We start from the raw sequence: 21,286 nt of genomic DNA, 5'->3' as shown, positions 1-21,286 counted from the left end.
GATAAAATATCATTTTAGTCGATTAAATTTATATTTTTCGTTTCGATCTGGGAATGACATAGATAGTTTAGAAAATTAATTCTTATTTGATGACCCACATCTTGTGGCCTTGAACTCTGACCCTGAACTCTTCTCTCATAAGCTTCTTGAAGCCAAAAAATTTCAACTTTTATATCTTTCTAAATAATCACCTTTGAAATGCTTTGTCAATTTTGTAGAAAAGGGCACTGCATTCCATTCAAGACAATTTCTGCACTTTTTCATGCCCAGAGGTCCAGTTGTCAGATTTATCAATTTAAAGACTTAAGTTCAAAGAAAGATGCTTCAATAAATCTGAAAGCTAAACAGAGTGAATGGGTAGAACCCAATGGGTTTGATAGTGGTGTTAAGGTTTGGAACAGCCTCACCAAAAAAGTCTCCCCTTTAATCTTGAAAAATGAAAATCAACTCTCATGGTAATTTCTCTTTTACCATATTGATTGAATTAGAAGAAAGGAATTAAATGAAAAAAACTGGATCAGTTTCAGTGAGAAGGCATGGCATGGGTCTAATCAAAAGCCATTTTTCATTTGGCACAACCAGATATGATAGTGAACACAACATAACATCATATTATTCTGAAAATTATTACAGGGCCGTTACCAGGGCCTTTTGTCTGTGAGGCAAACATCCTGTTGTTTCTCAAGTCAGTTAATTCTCTATCACATTGCTTTTTTTGAACTTCAAAGGGTAACCACCCTTACTGAAACATCAAATAAGCTATATATTGAGCAGATATTCTATTACAGGGACAAGTTCGCCATCCCTTTGACTGATCATACTTTAGTCTCAGAAACGGATAATTTTTTAGCTCTCCAGCGAAATTTGAACCTTCAAATCCAATTCTCTAATTATTCTAATTAATAGCTATAAGATAATTATTTGTTTTTCTTTAGGTACATGTGTGGGCCCACAGTGTATGATAGTGCACATATTGGACATGCCAGTTCTTATATGAGATTCGATATAATCAGAAGAATATTAGAGAATTATTTGATATTGATGTTCAGCTTGTCATGGGATTAACAGATATTGATGATAAGATAATTAATAAAGCTAATAAAGTATGTTGGGTTGATATATAGTTTTCCTATTTAACAGTTGAACTGTTGTCAAACAAGCTCTTGTAAGAGTGAAGTTGTGGAATAAGGTCTGATTTTTATTCCAACAGAGAATTATTTGCATCAATCCTTTGCAAATAATGGCCATTTTTTCTGTCCATCAATTTCATTAATTTAATTAAAAAAATAGTTTGTAGTGATTTAATTCCAGGATGAAAAACCCTTTACAGAAATAGCCAAGAAATATGAAGTGGAGTTTTTACAGGATATGAACAAATTGAATATTTTATCACCAAGCTATATTACCAGAGTCTCTGATCACATCCCACAAATAATTCAGTATATCCAAACTATACAACAAAAAGATCTGACATATCCTACAGATGATGGTAAATATTGATTTTCCTATATCGTGTTGTGCCTAATTTGAAGGATATCTGTTTCGATGGATGAATTTTCAGTAGCCAGTAAACACTTAGTATGTAACTGATGTCATCACTTTCAAGTTGAATATTTTAAACAAATAGTCAGCTTTCTTGTCAGTATACTGGAATCGAGCCCTGGCAGATTAACGGATTTATGCAATTATTTTTATAAAAATAATTCAAAATTTCCAAAAAAATTGATGAAATGTAGGAAAGTTGTATGCCACTTGGACGTCTTCTACACAAAGTCATGTGACTATCACATGTTTGCATCTATTTATTTATGAATTCTCGGCTGTCAAAGTTGATTCTTACTTTTGTTTATAACGAAAACACTCTATACTCTTTTAAAAACCATAATGCAGGCAGGCCTACAGATATTTAAATTTTGATGCATATTTATCTCCTTTTTTTTAAAAATTTTTTTCACTTGATAAACAGCTACTGAATTTTTTTGCTGCATATTAATTTTTTTAATGTTCAGATACATACGGTACATATTTGTTCAAGATTCCTTGACAGCTAAAAATTCCACATTTCTGACAATATATCTCTCATCGTGCTCTACTGTTTGACATTGTCTATTTTTATTACCACAATCAGAGTGAAAGTGATGGATATAATAGTCCACTCTGTCCATTTTATCCGCGTCTGAATTATTGTAGGAAGTGTATATTTTGATGTGATAAAGTATGGACGCTACGGTTATTTTCGGCCATATGTTAAAGATGAAGACTATAAAGGTTAGATTGATACTTTTTTCAGTTGATTCTGTTTTCCATGATGTCGATAACATCTAAAAAATATTTTGTGATGATTGTAAGATTTTGATTTTGATTATCATTCGAAATTCACATTTGAACAGTAAATTTTATATGAATAACTTTGGAAGTATTGTAAAGATTGTGCACTATTTCAGGTTTTAAAAAGCATTCAAGTGATTTTGCTTTATGGAAAGGTGCTAAATTGGATGAACCATTTTGGGAAAGTCCATGGGGTAAAGGCAGGCCTGGTTGGCATATTGAATGTTCTGCCATGGCAAGGTATGATAGATCAAGACTTACATTCCCACTGTTTGCGAGGCATATGGCTAGAATGAAAACAAAATAATTATACGATTTGATGTTCTGAACTTTTTCTAGAAAAAGTATACCATACTATGATTGATTATAGCTCATTTCACTTATAATGATTTGTAACAGACAAAAAAAAAATTAAATATAATAGTGATTAAATAAAATATGTAACCGGCCATTTGAGGGCAATATTTTAAAGGGAAAAATATCAAATTCTTGAATATTGTATTAGGTGAAAGTGTTCTATAATTATGTTAAGAATTTACTTTTTCTTTTTTCAGTGGTATTTTTGGTTCAAATTTTGATGTTCATTCAGGAGGAGTAGATCTAAAATTTCCCCATCATGAAAATGAAATTGCACAATCACAGGCGCATTATAATTGTCATCAATGGGTCAATTATTGGATTCACACAGGTAGGCTGTAATTCTAATTTATTAGTTTTATCAGAGTCCTATGACCTGATGATACCTGGTAATTTATAACCCTTTTCAGACTGGAAAATCAGATGCTAGATTCTCCATAGAAATTTTCAGAGTTATCAGAAATGTAAAAAGTTTGAATAAATTCCAGTTTAATAGTGATTGTGAAAGTGGGTATTGCTTCTAAGGTATAACACTTCTTACTATTTGATGGCTATATTTACTAGTGTGGCATCCATTATAGGAAGTCCACGCACTTTTTTTCAGGATATCTACATTTAAAAGGAGATGAAAACAAAATGTCTAAATCTTTGAAGAATGTTGTTGGTATTTCTGACTTACTAGAGAATTATACAGCAGATCAGTTCAGAATGATGTGTTTACTGACCGCATACAGACATTGTAAGTTTTACACACATGAAAAGTACTACCAACCCTAACTGGTATTTTCATAGTAAGTTTAATTTTAAGGTGCCCACACACCATAGTGATTACCATTTACGTATAGTTGTGAATAATGAAAGTGGTTATGAGTTTCTAAGGCAACACATAAGTAAAAAAATTTTACTTTAAAGTGATACTACGTCTTAGAATTAACATAAAATTTAAGAATTTTAAACTTGGCAAATATGAGCCAGTAGATATACCTGGTGTCATAAATAACATAACAGGATTCTAATATAATCGGATGAATCCAAAAAACTTAGTAATTATCCATAAATATGCATTTAACTATTGAAAAATGCTTAATATCAAGATCAAGATAATTTTTATGAATTTTCCAATTTTCCAGATTTTATAGGGATTCTGTTGTAACTTTATGACACCAGGTAAGCTAACTGATGAATATAGACTAATATTGACCTTTTCCAGAACTTAAATTGTATGTTCATTCTAAGACGTAGTATCACTTTAAGTTTATTAAAGGTTTTAAATATATGGACATTATGTTGAATGTTTTTCAGATTTAGAATATAGTGAAGATGTCATGACTAAAACTTCCACTAATTTGAACCAGATATTGAATTGTTTAAATCTATGTGATATTTATGTCAAAGGTCAACTTCATTGTAAGAGCATTGATGAGGTCCAGTTACAAAAAAGGTATTCATAAAACATCTTTGAAAGCTGGTTTTGGAAATGTGGACGTATATTGCCGTCGCCCTTGTCTGTCCTCCCACATTTCTTTTATGCACGATAAAGACTACAGCATGCATTTATTGACGATATCTTGGTCAAGTTCGAAATTGGTAATAATCGGATGAGCTTTATTTGGAGTTATTGCCCTCGACTTAACAAAACGTGTCCAATTTGGCTTGTAGGCACGATAGAGGTACAGTTTTTATCTTATCTTGAAGATTTCAGTCATGTTCTAAATTGGTAATAATTGTATGAATGGTTTCGGAATTATTGTTCTTTACTTAAGATTATTTGAAAATTCATTATTAAGTCACAACAGACTTTGTTATCATTTCTGATAGCTGTTAGTGGGCATATGTTACCTTGCCTGGCAAGCTATCTTTTTCACTTATTATATGATTATAGTTTGCAACTGGCAAACATTTGCATGGTTTATCGGTTTTTATTTTATTATTTTAGAATAAATGATTGCAGAGTGTCTTTTAAAAAGCATTTAGCCAATGATTTTGATACTACTAAAGCTTTTGATGATATGTTTGAGTTAGTGAAGTTCTTGAATTCTTCCCTGTCTAAAATAGAACAGGTAGGCAACAGTTTAAACATGATACCTTGACAAGTTATGTTTTTTAACATTAAAAGAGACTTATCCTCTTAACCATGAGGGATTACAGTTATATCTAGTTCAAAATGATTCTAAAATAAGTTTTTTTGCCATTTCAATGACTTGCATCACTGAAAGAGGTTATTGATGAACATTGATTGAGTAATATTGACATTGTTAAAGACCCTAACACAATTGAAATTGAAGTAAAGCATCCCTGTATACGTCATGGCGTTTAATTCTTACTCAATCTTAGATTTCCAAATCTAAATTGATATCCAGTTAAAGAACTGCAATGTGAGTCGTGACTATGTAATTTTATAATTATTTTTTAGGAAGATGATCATATAAGATGTCCAGCAACAGTGGCAGCTGCTAGTTTATTTATTAAATCAACTTTAACAAAGTTGGGTTTTGATCTAGCAAATCAAATGGTAATGTTTTTAAAAGTTTCATTTGTACAAATGCGTGCAACCTTTTCATGAATCTAAACAACTTAGCAGTGACCTTGCCCATATTTTCCTAAAGCTCTTTTCTTAAGATGAACAGTTCTTATATTGGATTTTATATTTTAAATGTGTTGTAGCAAAAATGAAATTACATTGCTTCCAACTTCATCTAGTCTTAACCGAAGTCTTTGTGCATGAGGCCTTAAATTAAAGTTAACCTCCATTCAGAACCAGTCAAGCTCTTGACCATTAACCCTTTAAACTGTAGCTGCAAGAATGCACTTAAAATTTTATTTCCAGTCATCCAGTAAAGGTGGTGATATGTTATTATTAAATAAAGCTATGGACAATTTGGTTGATCTACGACTTACTGTAAGAAAGTTTTGTCTGGACCCTCCTGCACAAATATTCACAGGTAATGTATTATATTATTGAAAATATAGTCAATCAACGTTTAAGATTATGCTTACCAAGCATTTCACTGGATATTTCTATGATAAGGAATGAATAACACTATTGGTCAGTACCTTTATAAGGATTTGGTTGGTTGTCTACAGATTTTGAAGAATTCAGATTCTGGTCTGTGATTGTTCACAATTATTTTGTATATTTGTATCAGAGCCTCTAGAAAATAAGAAATTAGAAAAGAAGAGAAGAAAAGAAGTATTTTCACCATTATTAAAGAAATGTGACACGGCTAGAGAAGATTTAAAATCTGTTAATATTTCTATCAAGGTGTGTAAAGTGTCATTCCTTGCAGGCAGTGGTGTTGCAACGTTGCCAGCCTAAAGGAACTGGGGGTACAAATAGGGGGCATACTAACTTGATGTGAAAACAACTGTTGGGTATGAGATTCCAAAATGCAGATCCCACCAGAAATATTGTATTGGACCAAAATGTATATACTCTAGCTCATTTTTTGAAAATTTCTTACTATATTTCATGGGGAGCAAATTCTAGCAGGGTGAGCTTGCATGACTGCTCATTTGGCAACTTATATTTATAATCCTTAAAGAAAGCACTATTGAAATATGAATATGTTTGCTTATTAAGTAGCTGATATCTACCTAATAAAATGTAAAATATTGGCATTTAAATCTAATGTCCAAGCAAATTTGTATTGAAAAAAAAAATGGACAATTCTTTTGATCAGAATGATGCTTAACTGTTGTCAATTAAATTTCAGGATTTAGGAAATGATTCTTCCTGGTTGATAGAGAAAAAATAAAATGGACACATATATAATGTTTGGTGGAACCATCATTTAATTTAAACAATCTGTGCTATTCACGTCTCCCTTGCTCATAAAATTAAACCAATGGCTCTTCATATCTTATGCCTTATTGGGAGAGAAAACTGTCTTTTCATATTAAACCCAAAACTCTAATAATGATCATTCTATAGTACTCTCAATGACCACATACAAAGCATTTTGTGTAATTTATGTTTGGCTGAAAAGAAACAAAATATATTCAATGTGTAAGATTTTTTTTATTTGAATAACACTGGTATTTACTCTGTATATTTATTTTTTTTTAACAATAAAAAATGAATCATAGAATGTTGAGACAATGTTACAAATAGAGGCACAAAGTAGAATTCTACAAACTATCTGATAACAATAAACAGGTTTTTCTTAAACAGTAGTTAATTGTATGTTATTTCAAAAAATCTTAGAAGCCAGTTTATCAATAATTTTAGTTCTCAAGAATTCTGTTTGGTCGATCACTAACTTTAAATTCAGTTATAGCAACCAATCAAATATACTATATTTCTGGCACCACAAAACTTATATTTAGATTTTGTAAACACTGACAATTGACAAGATGAGTCAATTTCAATTATATCATGATACACTTCCTCCACAAATAAACTGATATTTCAATTGAGAATTTAACTTTTTGGACGAGAAGAGCATCATATAGAGTTTACTCTTTTTTGACAGTTGATCTTTAATTAAAACCACTCAACACACCAATAACTCTATATGTGGTTCAATATATATGAATGTGGTTTTATTCTCAAAATAAAATAAAATTATGGTGAACAAAATATATAGTTTGGAGTATTGAAATAGCAGGTAACAAGACACAGTTGTCAGTTAACATTGTAAAGACACATACATGAATCTGTGAAATAAATAAAACACTAACACATAAATTTGATAAGACGTAAAATAAACCCAATACCTCTTTTCATAAACCCAATATCTTACATGAAAGAAAATAAAATATTCTCAAATGTATCATGATCTAGTCCAGCTTTGTCATTTTCACCATTTGAGAAAAAAATTAAATGATATAAATTTGTTTCCCTATTATTTTGGATCTGTCTCCATTATAATCTTAAATGGTTTATACCGAATTCGCATACTGTTGCATTAATTTCAACTAATCACATGTCATGCAGAATCTGTGTCTAAATATTGAAATAGCGAAAACCAAAGTAGAGCATTATAGCCAATGAGATTATGAGACTGCCTTTACACGCTTGTAAAAATGAGAGTTGTTAGAGAATAGGGAATAGCTTTGAAACTTATTGTTTCAATATAGATTGAGGTAGTGATTGGGAAAATATAAATAAAAACTTTACAAACCTGGTATAAAACAAATAATCAACAATGTAATTATACAAGAAAGAACATCTGCATATATCCTCTAACTTTAATAATTTTAATTTAAAATAGCAAGAGCATGTAAAATAAGCAATTCAATTAGTAAGCAACCACTAAAAGCATCCAGCTGGTATTCATGTCCTCTTGCATTTCGTAATATGGATTTCAGGAAAAAAGGTTAAAAAAAAAAAAAAGATTTGGGACTATTCTACCTTGGAGATTTGTACTAGATTTCTATTTATCATGACACATTGTAAATAAAAACCAATGCATATTATAATACAATAAACACATTCTATTTATGTTGTATATCTAGTTTTATGATCAGTATTTACTATTCATCTATTGAATAACACAAATCATTTAGAGATTAAGTACTACTGGTATATATAAACTATAATAATAAGCTTAGTAGGTAATCTCCAGCTTAGAATATTTACTATAAAAGTAAAGTTGTTTAAAAGTGTAGAGTTTCTACATTTGCATGCATATTTAAAATCAAAGACAAGGTGACACGTGAATTGTTTTAATAATCTCTTAACTACATAATAAAGCTCTATTAAAATTGAAGGTATATTACAAGTCATTGCTGGACTGTATTCCCCAATATAGCTAATGATATTAACAATTAAACAAGATAAATTAATACATGTATATTGAATCTACCATCTTTCATTCCAATCTGGACGTTGACTTCTCTTGGCACTTGTTGGACGCCTAAACGTAGACTGGGTAGAGGAGGCAGCACTATGAACACTTGTTAAACTTCTCGTTCTAGATCCCATTCTAGAACTTGATGTCATTGACATTTCATCCCAGGGTGTACTAGAACGAGATTTAGGTCGGGTGCCATGAGCCATTGATATAGGAACACCATATAACATTGTCTTTTCATATTCTCTTTCATGTTCTGCCTTAGACATGCCCTTTGTAGGTTTAATATTCTTTAATCTTCTTAAAAATGCCTGAAACAGAAAGGGGGCAAATTTTACTTATTCTTCACTGGTAAACTGGGCTGTTAGATTTTCATTGTGAAAAGTGGTTCAACAGTATAAACTGAAGATTACATTTTATTAGGCAACTGCTAATGTGATCCCTTTAAAGTTGACTTTAAAAAAGAATTGTCATAGGCACCTTTTTTCTCAAGAAAACTACAGTGTATTCTTTTAACAATTCCAATAAATTCTTTATTTAAGTAATTATGGCTGATTATAAGCCTACATAGTTACTAATGATGATTAATGGTTGTTAGTTTCCTAAACACTTATCAATCCAGATAATCAATAATCATTACCCAGAATCGTATTCATGTTCCCACATTCAGTTAAGAAACTAATTAATCTATAGTACTGGTGTGTGTGTGTGTGTGTATATATATATATATAGGTATTCATTACAAATATCAAAACAACTCATTATAATAAAACAGTACAGGTATGACTATAGCAACCAATAATATACAATGGAATTTATTCTAAGAATTTTCAATGTTTCAAGTTTCAAATATTGCATTAGTCAAAGAAATTATCTGAAACCATTAATTTTCTTATGGGTTTTAATGAAAATCTCTCAGCAACAATTTGCTCCTATGAACAAGTACAGACTCATTGTTGATATCCTGAGAGCAATCTATCACAATAAATTTTCATAAAGCATCATATTGTTGAATAAGTATTGTAAATAAATCAAGGAATAACTTAATTTGGTTGTCCAATGTTATGCATGTGTGGCAAATAACCTCACCATGAACTGACACTATAGCTTAATAATCATGAAGAAAAAGATAGCTTGCCAGGCAAGGTAACATACGCCCACTGGCAGCTGTCAGAAATGATTAAACAGTCTTTAGTGACACAGGGTTGCACAATATAGCTAATAGAGTAAAACGTCAGGTCAGACACGATATTTCGGTGAAAAATTATCCGATCATGAAAATCGATAGACCATCATGAAAATCAATAGGGATCATCTTCATAACGACATAGACATACAAAATAAAAATCAAAAGAATCTGTAAAAAATTGTAGCTTGTAGAGTGAGCACGAGTTGCACAATATAGCTAATAGAGAAAAACGTCAAGTCAGACACGATATTTCGGTGAAAAATTATCCGATCATCACGAAAATCAATAGGGATCATCTTCATAATGACATTGACACACAAAATAAAAATCAAAAGAATCTGTAAAAAATTGTAGCCTGTAGAGTGAGCACGAGTTGCACAATATAGCTAATAGAGAAAAACGTCAAGTCAGACACGATATTTCGGTGAAAAATTATCCGATCATCACGAAAATCAATAGGGATCATCTTCATAATGACATTGACACACAAAATAAAAATCAAAAGAATCCATAAAGAACTGTAGCCTGTAGAGTGAGCACGAGCCAAATGTGAACGGACGAACCGACGGGGTGATTACAATATACACCCATCTTACGTGTGGGCGTATAAAAAGGGTTTAAATGCCATGTATGATTTAGGATTATCAAAACATATCCATATCTTATCCGTCATAAGAGTATATGCATAATAATATACTGAATGCATATATATTATATAACAAAAATTGCAAGGGAATATATTATAATGGTATTCTAATACAATTCTTAATAATTAAGTTCATAACATTTCAACACAATTTACATGTGATGTTATGTATCTTGTTATTAAAGAAGTGTATTCCTTTGTATTTTCTAAACGTGTTTCAAATTTTTTTACTTTGTACCTGTTACTTACCAAATTTTCACTTTCTATTTTACGCTGTTCTCTTTCTCTATTGATAGCTGAAGGTGTCAATCTTCGTATCACAGGTTTTGTACATCTCATATGTTGTGGTGGTTTATCACGCATTTCAACATGCTGTAAAATTTCATTTAAAAGTCTACGATTTTCTTTTTCAATCATATTTGCTCTCTCGTTGCTATAAGAATAATTTTCTCTTTTATCACCTGCTTTAGGTGGTGCAAACATAACCCTGCGTGTATTGGCTTTGATTCTTTTATCTTTATCCAATTCTGACACAGCATCTACTAAAATATTGAGATCTAATCTTTCTGCCTCATTGAAAGATTCCTCATTAGAACCTGCACATCCATTGCTTTTATTGTGCGATGCATTTTTCTTATTCCTTTTCTTTTCTCTTGGACTATTTGGCGCTGAATTCAGAGGTGAAACGTCAGTTATTTCACTCTCTGAGTCAGAATATTTTTCTTTCTTAGATCTTCCTTTCCTTGACTTTTTATCACTAGGTCTTTCTACATCCCTTTTCTTTTGTGATCTGTCCAACCCATTTGTCCATGCATCTGTATTCTGGTTCCTACATGAATTTTTGGATGTCATTGGTCTTTCTCTGCTTTTGGAACCAGAGGAAACATGCACTGGTTTCGATTCAGATTCAACATCCGAATTAGAGTCTGAATAGGCACTTGCACTATCTCTTTCACTTTGAGACTTTTTGGAATCATTTTGTTTTCTCTTCTTGATGTCACTTGATGTTTGAACGGAGCTTACTTTCGAGAAACTCTCAGAATCACTTTCTGATTCAGAGAATGATTCTTCACTGGATGAGGCACTTCTCGAATTCATATCATTTTTATTATTTTTTTTCACAGAGTCTGCACTTTGTTTTGTTTTTGACTCATAGCGTTTTCCATGTCTGTCATCTCCACTATCTGAATTACTGTCAGTGTCTGACACAGATGAATCTGAAGTGTAACTGCTATAACTGTCACTATCAGTCTGATCATCCTTCTTTTCTGATGTTTTTAAATCTAAAGAAAGGTCAGGATCTGGTAGTTTTGACGGAGTAGGTGGCTTGGGAGATTTCCTTGCAGCAGGTGGTTTCCCAACTACGGCATCTTTTTTGGGTTTATTTTCACCATCACTGTCATCGTCAAAAAAATCAAAGTCTACTTCGCCTTTAAATTCATCTAATCCCCTATCATCCATCTTAACGAAAGTACCGTTTACACACGTTTTTCACTATCACTCATTTCAGAAAAGAAAAGCGTTCAGCTTGCCGACAATGTTTTCTAGCAACTGCAATGGCGTCACGATCTCGTGAATTTCGAGAAATAACGGGATCTCGTAAATGTCATATAGTCTCAGCCAAGATTGGGTTCTATTTCCAAATTTACAGTTATGATTCGATCAACATCTCTGCTAGCAACTCATTACTAGAAGAAACATACCAATTTTATTTCAAAAGTCTGACAATAATTATAACTGACTGTCACATGAAACAGGTATAAATTGTTAATCTGATGATTTCAATTGTACCTCGATGATTTCTATTTTCGCGCACTTGTTTGAGTTCGATTATCAAGTCTTAAAATTCATGCCGACTTTAATATTGAGTACTCTGTCAACAAGTCCGACATCATGCTAACTATGAAAACATTTTTAAATGTGGTCATCTTTGTAAAATTGAATGCAAAACATGCCTGTTGAATTTTGAATCCTTGAATGAAGTAGCCTGTAGTTTTATGTTTACGGGGTCATTGATATTAGATTATGTAATTAGATCTAAAAGAGTAAAGTAAAAAAGCAAGGATGACTTTTATTCACGAAAGTAATCCTCAGTGGCTTTCCCCAGTTACAGTGGGGAAATTAGTTTAGAAATTAGGGCATATTTCGCCCCCCTCAGACGTAAACCTCGCTCCACCACTGATAATCCCTTGGTTTGGCTTTGGCTGTACTAATGATAATATTTCTTCTAACTTTAAGTTTTATTTTTGCCTTTCTTGCATGCATGCTTGGTCTTGCATGCATGCTTGTCTTGTAATGAAATTGTGTTGGAGAATCAATGGAAATCACTTAATCATATTCGGGTTGTAGCGTAATAAAACAAATGGTTGCCTTGCAAGATACGCCCACTTTCCTGATAAATTATCAGTGTATTTAGGGCATTCTCCAGTCTGTGTCAAATCATACCAAAATCTATTTGTGCAAGATATTGTTGATTTAAACAAATGTACATTATTTAATAAAATTCTGACATAAACTGTCACCTCTATTGCGTTCAAATCTAGCCAACAAATTTTGATGCATTTTTAAGTTGAGGGTAACAACTCAAATTCTGTTGATAAAAAAATTGTCAAATTCAAACTTAACCAAGGTCTCATCATTATAAATGACCACACCAAATTTCATTTAAATCAGATGACAACTGCCAATTGAGGAAGGACGGATAGGGGCAACGACAATTATTATTATAATGTGGGCGTTTAAAAAATGGAGATAGAGATGGACATTTGTTGTATGTTATAGGTTCCACATTCAAGGATTACAGTCACACAACTACATTTAGTAGTTTGGGTTCAACCATACAACTCTATGGGTTCTACTCATTTACATAGTCTTTATGCCTAGTCTAGTATATATTAATAAAGTGATTTCTAAGGTAATCTGATCAAACTGTAAATGTTAGATACATTTATAATATTTTTGTCCACCTCAGTCTTAACTTGATGATTGAAAGGTTTATTTTTATGTATGAAACTGATAAAAAGGTCTTCCCAACAGGCCAATAACTAGGGATCGCAGGGCGGGCAGTTCCCCCCACGCCCCCCTGGAATGTGGAAATATATTTAAACCCCTGCAAAATTTGAACAAATTCTCAATTGAAGCTGAAATCAGTCTCTTTTGCCCATGTAAATGTGTGGCATATTGGGTTGTAATGGCCACAGGCCTGCTTCCCATAGTAAAGCTTTGGCATTCTGACCTCCATGCTGCATTTTATCAGCAATTTATTATTTCCTTTCAGGATGAAAACCCAAAAGAACTACACCACTCAAAATGTGGCAAGTTACACAGTATTTTATCAGGAAAATCGACCAAAGATGACTTCAAAATATCCTTTCTTGACAGCAGATCAGATTAATTGTCGACTGAGAGATCAATGGAAAAAATTAGCCAAGAAGGAAAAGAAGAATTTTGCTATCCCAAAAGTTTGTGTCACACCCAGCAAAGTAAATACTGGAATAAAGAAAAAGGTTAAAGCTGAAGACCAGGAACTGAAAAAATCTACACCTAATAAACCACTCTTTTGTGAAGAAAATCCAAAAATAGCAAACTTGATACTGTCTAAGACTCTGAAACAAAAATCTGTAGCTGATTGGCTGGATACAAACAAGCAGAAATTGGCTGAATCCAAGACCTACTCTGGTGTTGTTAACCCTGTCAAAGATGTTCCTGAAGTTTATGATAGAACACCTCACCTGAAGACTGGGATACTTAAAAATACAGAAAGGTGATTATATCTTAAGTTTTAAGATAAGGAATTGAAATTGGTGTGCATGTACTTTTATGTAAACTTGCATGAAAATTTTCTTTGAAATTACTGTACTATGTATGAGCTCTGCTGCTGCATTGTGTCGTATAAAACAAAAGATCTATACTGGTACTCAGTAATCAATATTATTGCTTTATAAACCTTTGGGTTTCAATTACTTAATGGGCATTATATTTTTCAGATCTGTGTCACTAGAGAAGTCCAGACAAGAGGGTAGAACTCCAGCTAAAGTTACCTTTACCCCTATTAACAAGCAGGGCAGGAAATTAGCAATAGCTAACAGGTTTACAGATGATTTCAAAACTGGTAATGAAAGTAACTCCATGGAGTATATTCAACCTAAAAATCTAAAACACGATTTTGAGATTGATGAAGATAGACAGTCAGAAGTTCAGTCTTATACATGTGATTTTGATGATGGTGGTGATGAGGATGAAAGCAATGAAATAGATAGAGAAGATTATAGTGATAGTGATGATGATAATCTTCTTCATTATCATCATGAGAATGATGAAGATGATACCCAGCAAACAGAGGAATCAAATCCCAGAACCCCTATCTCCAAACCAGTCTCTCAAACTTGTAAAAACACTGATCAAATTGTACCAAACTCTTCTGATGCTTCTTCAGAAATTTGTACCACTGCATCCAGCACACCAAAAGCATCAAAGGCACCAAAACCACTAAAGAATGGTTTGACTACACCAAGTCAATCAAAACGCACCCTTAGACCACGTAAACGAAATACATCACAAGAAGAAAATGTTGTTGAAATTCCAAGTTTTGAAAAAGGAATCAGTCCAAAAATGTTTGGCCTTCATAAAGAAAGGGGGAATACAAACCTAGCAAAATTGATTACTGGTGATCTGAACCACCAAGAAGAAAAGCAGCTTCTTGTATTGGGTGATCCTTACTACCAAGATGGGCAAAAACTTGTATTGGATGGTAAAAAGCTAGTAAAAGAAAATTTGAAGGCTTGTCAAGTTCCAAATGTCAATCAGATGAAAGAAATGGAAACAGAACATGTAAAAAAATCAAATAGAACAAAGAAAACTGGTAGAAAAGATAATAAGAAGGATGACAATAAAACAGCTGGTGATGAAGAATTGGGGTGTCGTAGAACAGCTAAGAGAAAAACCAGAAATAAGAAACCAGTCTATGAAAATAGCATCTTAAGGGAAAGTGGAGATTTTGATGATTTGGGCAATATCACCAGCAAGAAGAAGATGAAGACTAAAGTGCTGCCTGGTTTATTTGATGAGTATGATATTGAATTGATATCTAAAGAAGAATGCATCAAAAACCAAGATAAACTGATTTCTGAGTTTCCAGCTTTTCAACATTGTGAAAACAAAATGAAAAACAACCAAAAAGATGATTTCAAAAGTGGAATTGGTTACGATTTGAAAAAACTTGTAACAGAAAAATTACAAGATAAAAATGAATTAACAGGAAAAGCTTTGGACACGATTAAAACCATGATATCAACACCTCAAAAATCCAATTCTAAGAAAACAAAAGAGAAAGAAAATCTGAAGAATAACAATAACATTATTGATAATGAATTTGAAGATATTGACATAATCCTGGAGGATTTTGATGAACCTGTTACAGAGGTCAAGCAAGACTTTGTGGACATCAATAACAATTCAAGTGAGAATCTGGATGAAAAAGAAGATACATCATTGTTTGGGCTGAAATCCTTCACATGTTCTTTTAAGTTGGGAAAGCCAGATTCCTTTTCATCATGCTATGATGATGATACTGAGTATGTTGAGGATCAGCTAAGCTGTTCCAATGGTAATAATACCCTACAGAAGATACTGTCAAGTTTACGTCAGATTGGATCCCAATCCAGTGTTGAAGATGAAGAGAGTAACATTTTAGATGCAGATGATGAACCAATGGATGTTGAGGAATCTCCAAAAATTTTATCACCAACTTTATCTGGAGTGTCAGAAGTAAGTTTTCTGCAATTTTTACATCTGGTACATACTGAGACAGATATGAACTTACCATAGCTATGCAAGTAGCCTATCCAGGTCATGTATTCTCGAAATGATCTTAGCGCTAGATGTCCTAGAATCAATGTTAGAAGATAAGAACCTAGGACATCCTAGCGCCGAGATCGTTTCAAGAATACGGGGCCTGGGTTTTATCCGTATTTGTTACATTACATTAATACCTTTCAGGCTACTTGTTAGCAATAGAAATTACCATATTTATTCAAATTTTGTTGAGTATTTAAGAGATAGCATATTTTTCAGCTTTCAAGTTTATCAGAAGTAGAACACAAACTAGTCGACAAACCTGGAAAGAAAAACATATTAAAAGGGAGAAAACAACCAAGTAGAGTTAAAAAGGGAAAAGGGAGTGAAACTGAAGAACTGCAAGATGAGGAACCTCCTGAATTTCATGATGTCAACAACAAGGTAAGAATGGCAGAATCTTTTCACATTTAATAATAAATTCCTCTAAAAGGAATGATATAAAAGGAGCTCAAAATAGTAATTATGTAATCTAGGTATTCACTCAAAATTTTCTAAATGTGGGTCAATTAAAAAAGCTTATTTCTATTGCCACAAAGTTTAATAAAAAAAAATGATAGTTAATGAGTTTTTCTTTTATATGTTAGGTTATTCCAAGAGGTGAAATTTGTGAAATGTTTGATGAGATTTCTCCACCAAATAAAAAGTTCAAGAAAAGTAAAGAAAGAAGGTATGTATTAAAAGAAATTATTCTCTTTACATCTAATTCTAATAAAATTGTTATGCAAATTGTGTTGATTCCACTAATTTTCTAAGATATATTTCTATTGATACATGTCAAGAATATATGAATATTGAAATATTGCTTCCTTACAGGCAATATTATTATTGGGCTCGAACAACTGTTTCTGATTTGTGCACTATATTAGGCTGTCGACACCAAACATTAACTTATCTTTCACAGATTCGTAGCGAGTAATCAACAGGCTGGAATCAGTAATTTTGATGTTTTATTCCATGAAGAAGATATCTTCCTTTAAATTTTTGTTGTTACATTTCTGTTACTTTATTTATTTGTTGAGTTGTTTGTTAAAAGTTAAAAGGGCATTAACGGTTGAAATTGTTAAATTATTTTTTTTAATTCAAGAATTTTAAATTAAAAAAAAATGTTCATTTTTAAATATGTAATAATTAAAAGTCATAATATATATCCCTTTACTGTTATTAAATTGTTACTCATTAAATATTTACCATTTTCAAGAAAGAAAAATAAAACTACATGTCTATACTTTCCACGTAAAACCACTTTAAATTTCTTTTGGTTGGTTAAATGTTCTGTTTTGATTGTAATACTAATTTGCATGGTTTGTTTATTTCATTAAGCAGAAGATAAACTGCATAATAATGTTCAGCAAAAATCATATTTCAGTGAAATATTGAAAAGTAAACCTTATTTTGTTTTGTTTGAATATTTTGTTATTTTTTGTTTATGGTTCATATTAAAATCTGTTTGTTGGCAATTAAACCATAAAAATATAAATGGTTGACCTGTATAATTGATCATGTGGTAAATTAAAGCTGTTAAAAAGAGTACAAAAACAAAATCTATTACAGGAAAGAGAAATTACCACATGCTTGTGATCTTCTGAAATTCAGTTACAATGCACTTCATTAGCTTATTTTCATCAAGTGGTCATAAAGATGATAGTCAAACAATGTTCATTTTTATGTAAGATTTGTCACAGAATATGCATAAATAAGTCTTTTTTTTAATAATTTTATGTAGTAATGAACTCAATATAAGTCTGTCTTCTTCTGTGCCAATAACCAATCATTTATTTCGATTATATTTTTTTGTTTTATTTCAATTACTGGTGATAAGTATTCTAGTCATTGTTGTGTAAGAAATATTATTTGAAGATTGGTGTTAAAATTGTAAATGATTATCATTTTAAAATTTCAAGGAAAATTAAAAGGATTTTCATAAAACAATTTATGGTTCTGAACATTTTGTGAAATTGAAAGGGTACCTTATAAATGAATCTCTTCTACTTAAAACATTTTTGTAGTTCATGTAGCAGTGAAATTTGATCTAAGTTTAACAAATTTTTCACAGTATGATACCTATTTCTGAAAAAAAATCAAAATCCATTTAATTCACCATTTTATGTTCAATATTCCATTTTATGATTGTTTGTGATCCTATTGAAAACACAATTTGGGTTGAATGGTGTTACATAGTGGAGTCACAGATGTCGAACATAATATCAGAATGGTACAATTGGTACAATGTTCCTAAATTCTTACGTATACTAATCTTGAACCTTGATAACTCATGTCCACAAATGAGAAGAAACAATGCGACAATAATATTTTTTGCAATAATTAATATTCTTCATAGAAGAAATATCATAAATTTCCACAAAAGGTAAAATATTCATATACACCATATTCAATTATCTCGGACAATATGAAGTTACATTTCAGACACTTTTGTGCAAAAAAAAAAAAAAATACGAAAAGAAGTACTGGTACCAAAAGAGTTCTAATTTATATTACATATAGTAGCATTGAGTTCAGTGTTAAGAAATGCTACAGCACAGACTGCCAGATTAACATTAACGCAAATCTTCAGACACTATTTGACCTATTTGTATTGAATTGAATTCCAATCACAGATATTTTATATATTCAACTGGCAGTTGACATTGCCATTCACTCATCTGAATAATACTGTTACTTTCTGATCTTCACCAATAAGTCCACCTTAATCAAGTCTTTCAACAGTTTTCGGGATTGATATTATTTATTGTTGATTAGTTTATTGACAGTTATTTCTTGGAACCTCCAAAACCTGAAAATCCCATTAATGCTGCCATATCTTGATCCCCTTCTTCTAAGTCTGTATCAGCTTTTCTTTTTCTTTCTTTCCTTTTTTCTTTCTTGTATGCTTTCTGTTTTTCCTCCTATAAAATAATGATAAACCATACAGTTCATGTGGAACACTTTGTGAAGATAATGATGATGCTACTGTAACCATGTTACTACATCTGGAATAAAGTTTGCTTTATCCATGATCTTCCTCATCTGTCTTACCTGGAGAATTGAAGACTAACAACGTTAAACTTGTTAGATATAAAGAACGACTTTAAATTTACTTCAAAAATAAAAAAATTGGTCAAGTTTGACAGGTCTAAAATTGGTAACCATGTGTCTTAACTCACTGTTCCTCTAGTAGAAAATCTCTAATAATTATGCAATAACATATTTAACTACCTCCTCTTTGAGTTCTTTCATTCGTTCTTCAAAATCATATTCTTTACTTTTTTCTTCTTTCTTCTTTTTATTCATCTCAAACCTTTTCTTGACTTGATCCAAAGAAGATCTCTCGATCTTCATGGACATTCCCAAATTTCTTTGATCTAAATTGGATTAAATAAATTACTTCTCATTTCCAACAGTTCAATTTTCCATTCTATAAGACAGTTTTTCATCAAATAGAAAATTCTAAAAAAAAAGTCAAAATTTCATTTAAATTTAAGATTACTTACGTTTTTTGCCATTTATGTGGTCTAGGAAATTAATGCTGTCTTTGACTACACAATCACATACATTGCAAAAATATCTGAAAATACAAGTGCATATCGCATATGATTTAGGTTTTGTTTAAAAGAGATATACTTGTCTTAGACCACACAATCAAATTGATTGTAAACCTATAAGCTTATAAACCGAACTGGTAATTGAAATGTTAGGTAAGTTCTTCAGGAGCTTGGCTAATCATATACGGTACTGAAATTGAAAGCAGTGATGGCATAAAAACAAACTTACCCTCCTTGTTGGAACGCTGGAGTTGTTTTTGTTATAACCTGAGATTTTCCTAGTTTCGAATCTAAATCTACCTAAAAACAAAGAGAGAAAAGTAGCTAAATGTCGATTCATGAGAAGATTTAAAGCAATAAATGGAATGTTAATTTACCTGTTAGTGTATTTGAATTTAAAGACATACATAAGTTTCATTTGTAAAAAATGAAAGCATAAATACCTTGTAATCACGAGGTTGAAGGAGCTCTCTCTTGACTGGTATTTCTTTATCAGAGGTTCCCAGCTCTTTAGCCAACTCCTCTTCCAATCTTTCTTTGGCAAGCTTTTCATATTCATCTAAATCCCACTTCTTTCTATGATCTGAGGGGGTTTTCTGTGAAAAAAAATTCAATTTAATTACTCCAGTTATCTTTTGATCTTGATTTTTTTTTGCTCATTTTTCTATGTTATCAGCTATTATCAGACCCCTGTTCCATTTAACAGGTCAAGGTCTGCTATGCAGTAACAATTTCAGTCAGGATTCAAGCATATTTCTGAAAAGGGGGAAACCACCTCTTGCTCATGCATTACTGCATTAAAAACTGACGTGGTAAATATCCACTGCCGAGTAGAATAATAGGCCTGTATTAATAAGCCTATATGCTTGTACCTTCAACTGACCTCTCCAGCTACTCGATCAAATATATCACAAGCACATTAAGTCAAAAGTAAATTTCTTCATTAAATTTATTTATTTACCTCGTACGCCATCTTGGTTTAGTTTGGTAGTAGTTACCTACAGCATAAACGTATTAAACTCTATAGGTATATGTAATTGTTAAGGCACGCAGCGAATCAAATTAGAATTGAATCCCCAGATTGAAATCATAATGTTTTGTTATTGCCATTAATAGCACATCATTTTAGAGATGTAATCGTATTTGACAAAAATTGTAAAATATTTTCTTTCACATTAGCAAAGTGCAATCAAATCAATACGCATGCGCCATAAATGTCAACAAAAACATAGTACGTGGAAGACGAAGTAAACATATTTTTAATTTTGATCAAAATTGTTCATTAGAAAGTTCCAATCGACCTGAAACCGTTTAACAACTGTTAATTAATTAATATAAAACCAATGTGCAAGTAAACAACACTTGTACAATTTCAAGTGCCTGACAATCTTTATAAATAGACTAAGTAAATACCAAATGGAGTTTTACGTCCTACTTACCTGCTGTTATTAGAACCGACTAAGAATAAGCCAGTTTGGAACTATATGTCTGTATGTGTGCAGCACTCTTATTTCCTACTTCTACCTCGACATAACCAACATCGATTTTTAATTCTTATGTTATTTTTTAGAATTTT

At 31.7% G+C, this 21,286-nt stretch overlaps 3 protein-coding genes across 3 annotated transcripts; 2 read left to right on the top strand and 1 right to left on the bottom strand.

The window, feature by feature from the left end:
* Positions 1–124: 124 nt before the first annotated feature.
* Positions 125–7,207, top strand: LOTGIDRAFT_182052 (hypothetical protein). The gene is made up of 13 exons (XM_009057047.1): positions 125–455; positions 936–1,103; positions 1,312–1,489; positions 2,191–2,268; positions 2,445–2,568; positions 2,883–3,016; positions 3,290–3,424; positions 3,988–4,126; positions 4,622–4,745; positions 5,099–5,197; positions 5,513–5,627; positions 5,832–5,947; positions 6,399–7,207. The coding sequence occupies exons 2-13, from the start codon at positions 1,056–1,058 to the stop codon at positions 6,438–6,440; spliced, it is 1,332 nt and encodes a 443-aa protein (XP_009055295.1). The 5' UTR covers positions 125–455; positions 936–1,055; the 3' UTR covers positions 6,441–7,207.
* A 3,806-nt stretch (positions 7,208–11,013) lies between these two features.
* Positions 11,014–17,087, top strand: LOTGIDRAFT_228477 (hypothetical protein; the record flags this gene model as incomplete). Its single annotated transcript, XM_009057046.1, has 6 exons — positions 11,014–12,072; positions 13,593–14,078; positions 14,302–16,081; positions 16,388–16,552; positions 16,756–16,838; positions 16,985–17,087. Exons 2-6 carry the CDS (start codon positions 13,594–13,596, stop codon positions 17,085–17,087), a joined length of 2,616 nt encoding a protein of 871 aa, XP_009055294.1. The 5' UTR covers positions 11,014–12,072; position 13,593.
* A 518-nt stretch (positions 17,088–17,605) lies between these two features.
* Positions 17,606–20,688, bottom strand: LOTGIDRAFT_228476 (hypothetical protein). Its single transcript, XM_009057045.1, has 6 exons — positions 20,672–20,688; positions 20,154–20,306; positions 19,940–20,010; positions 19,660–19,733; positions 19,385–19,530; positions 17,606–19,074 (listed from the first exon to the last, which is right to left on the bottom strand). Exons 1-6 carry the CDS (start codon positions 20,681–20,683, stop codon positions 18,940–18,942), a joined length of 591 nt encoding a protein of 196 aa, XP_009055293.1. The 5' UTR covers positions 20,684–20,688; the 3' UTR covers positions 17,606–18,939.
* Between the last annotated feature and the right edge of the window lie 598 nt (positions 20,689–21,286).

Source organism: Lottia gigantea (assembly GCF_000327385.1).
Source record: "Lottia gigantea unplaced genomic scaffold LOTGIsca_3, whole genome shotgun sequence".
NCBI classification, from domain to species: Eukaryota; Metazoa; Mollusca; class Gastropoda; family Lottiidae; genus Lottia; species Lottia gigantea.
This window is presented reverse-complemented; position numbering and strand designations above follow the sequence as displayed.

What these genes read in the sequence shown, in the direction of transcription:
- LOTGIDRAFT_182052 (XM_009057047.1), top strand. Translation starts at nt 1,056, where the DNA reads ATGGGATTAACAGATATTGATGATAAGATAATTAATAAAGCTAATAAA. An exon ending in ACTGACCGCATACAGACATT is followed by an intron (nt 3,425 to 3,987) that starts GTAAGTTTTACA and finishes AATGTTTTTCAG; the next exon opens with ATTTAGAATATAGTGAAGAT. An exon ending in TCCTGCACAAATATTCACAG is followed by an intron (nt 5,628 to 5,831) that starts GTAATGTATTAT and finishes TATTTGTATCAG; the next exon opens with AGCCTCTAGAAAATAAGAAA.
- LOTGIDRAFT_228476 (XM_009057045.1), bottom strand. An exon ending in CCACATAAATGGCAAAAAAC is followed by an intron (nt 19,531 to 19,659) that starts GTAAGTAATCTT and finishes AATCCAATTTAG; the next exon opens with ATCAAAGAAATTTGGGAATG. An exon ending in TGAAAGAACTCAAAGAGGAG is followed by an intron (nt 19,075 to 19,384) that starts GTAGTTAAATAT and finishes ATTATTTTATAG; the next exon opens with GAGGAAAAACAGAAAGCATA.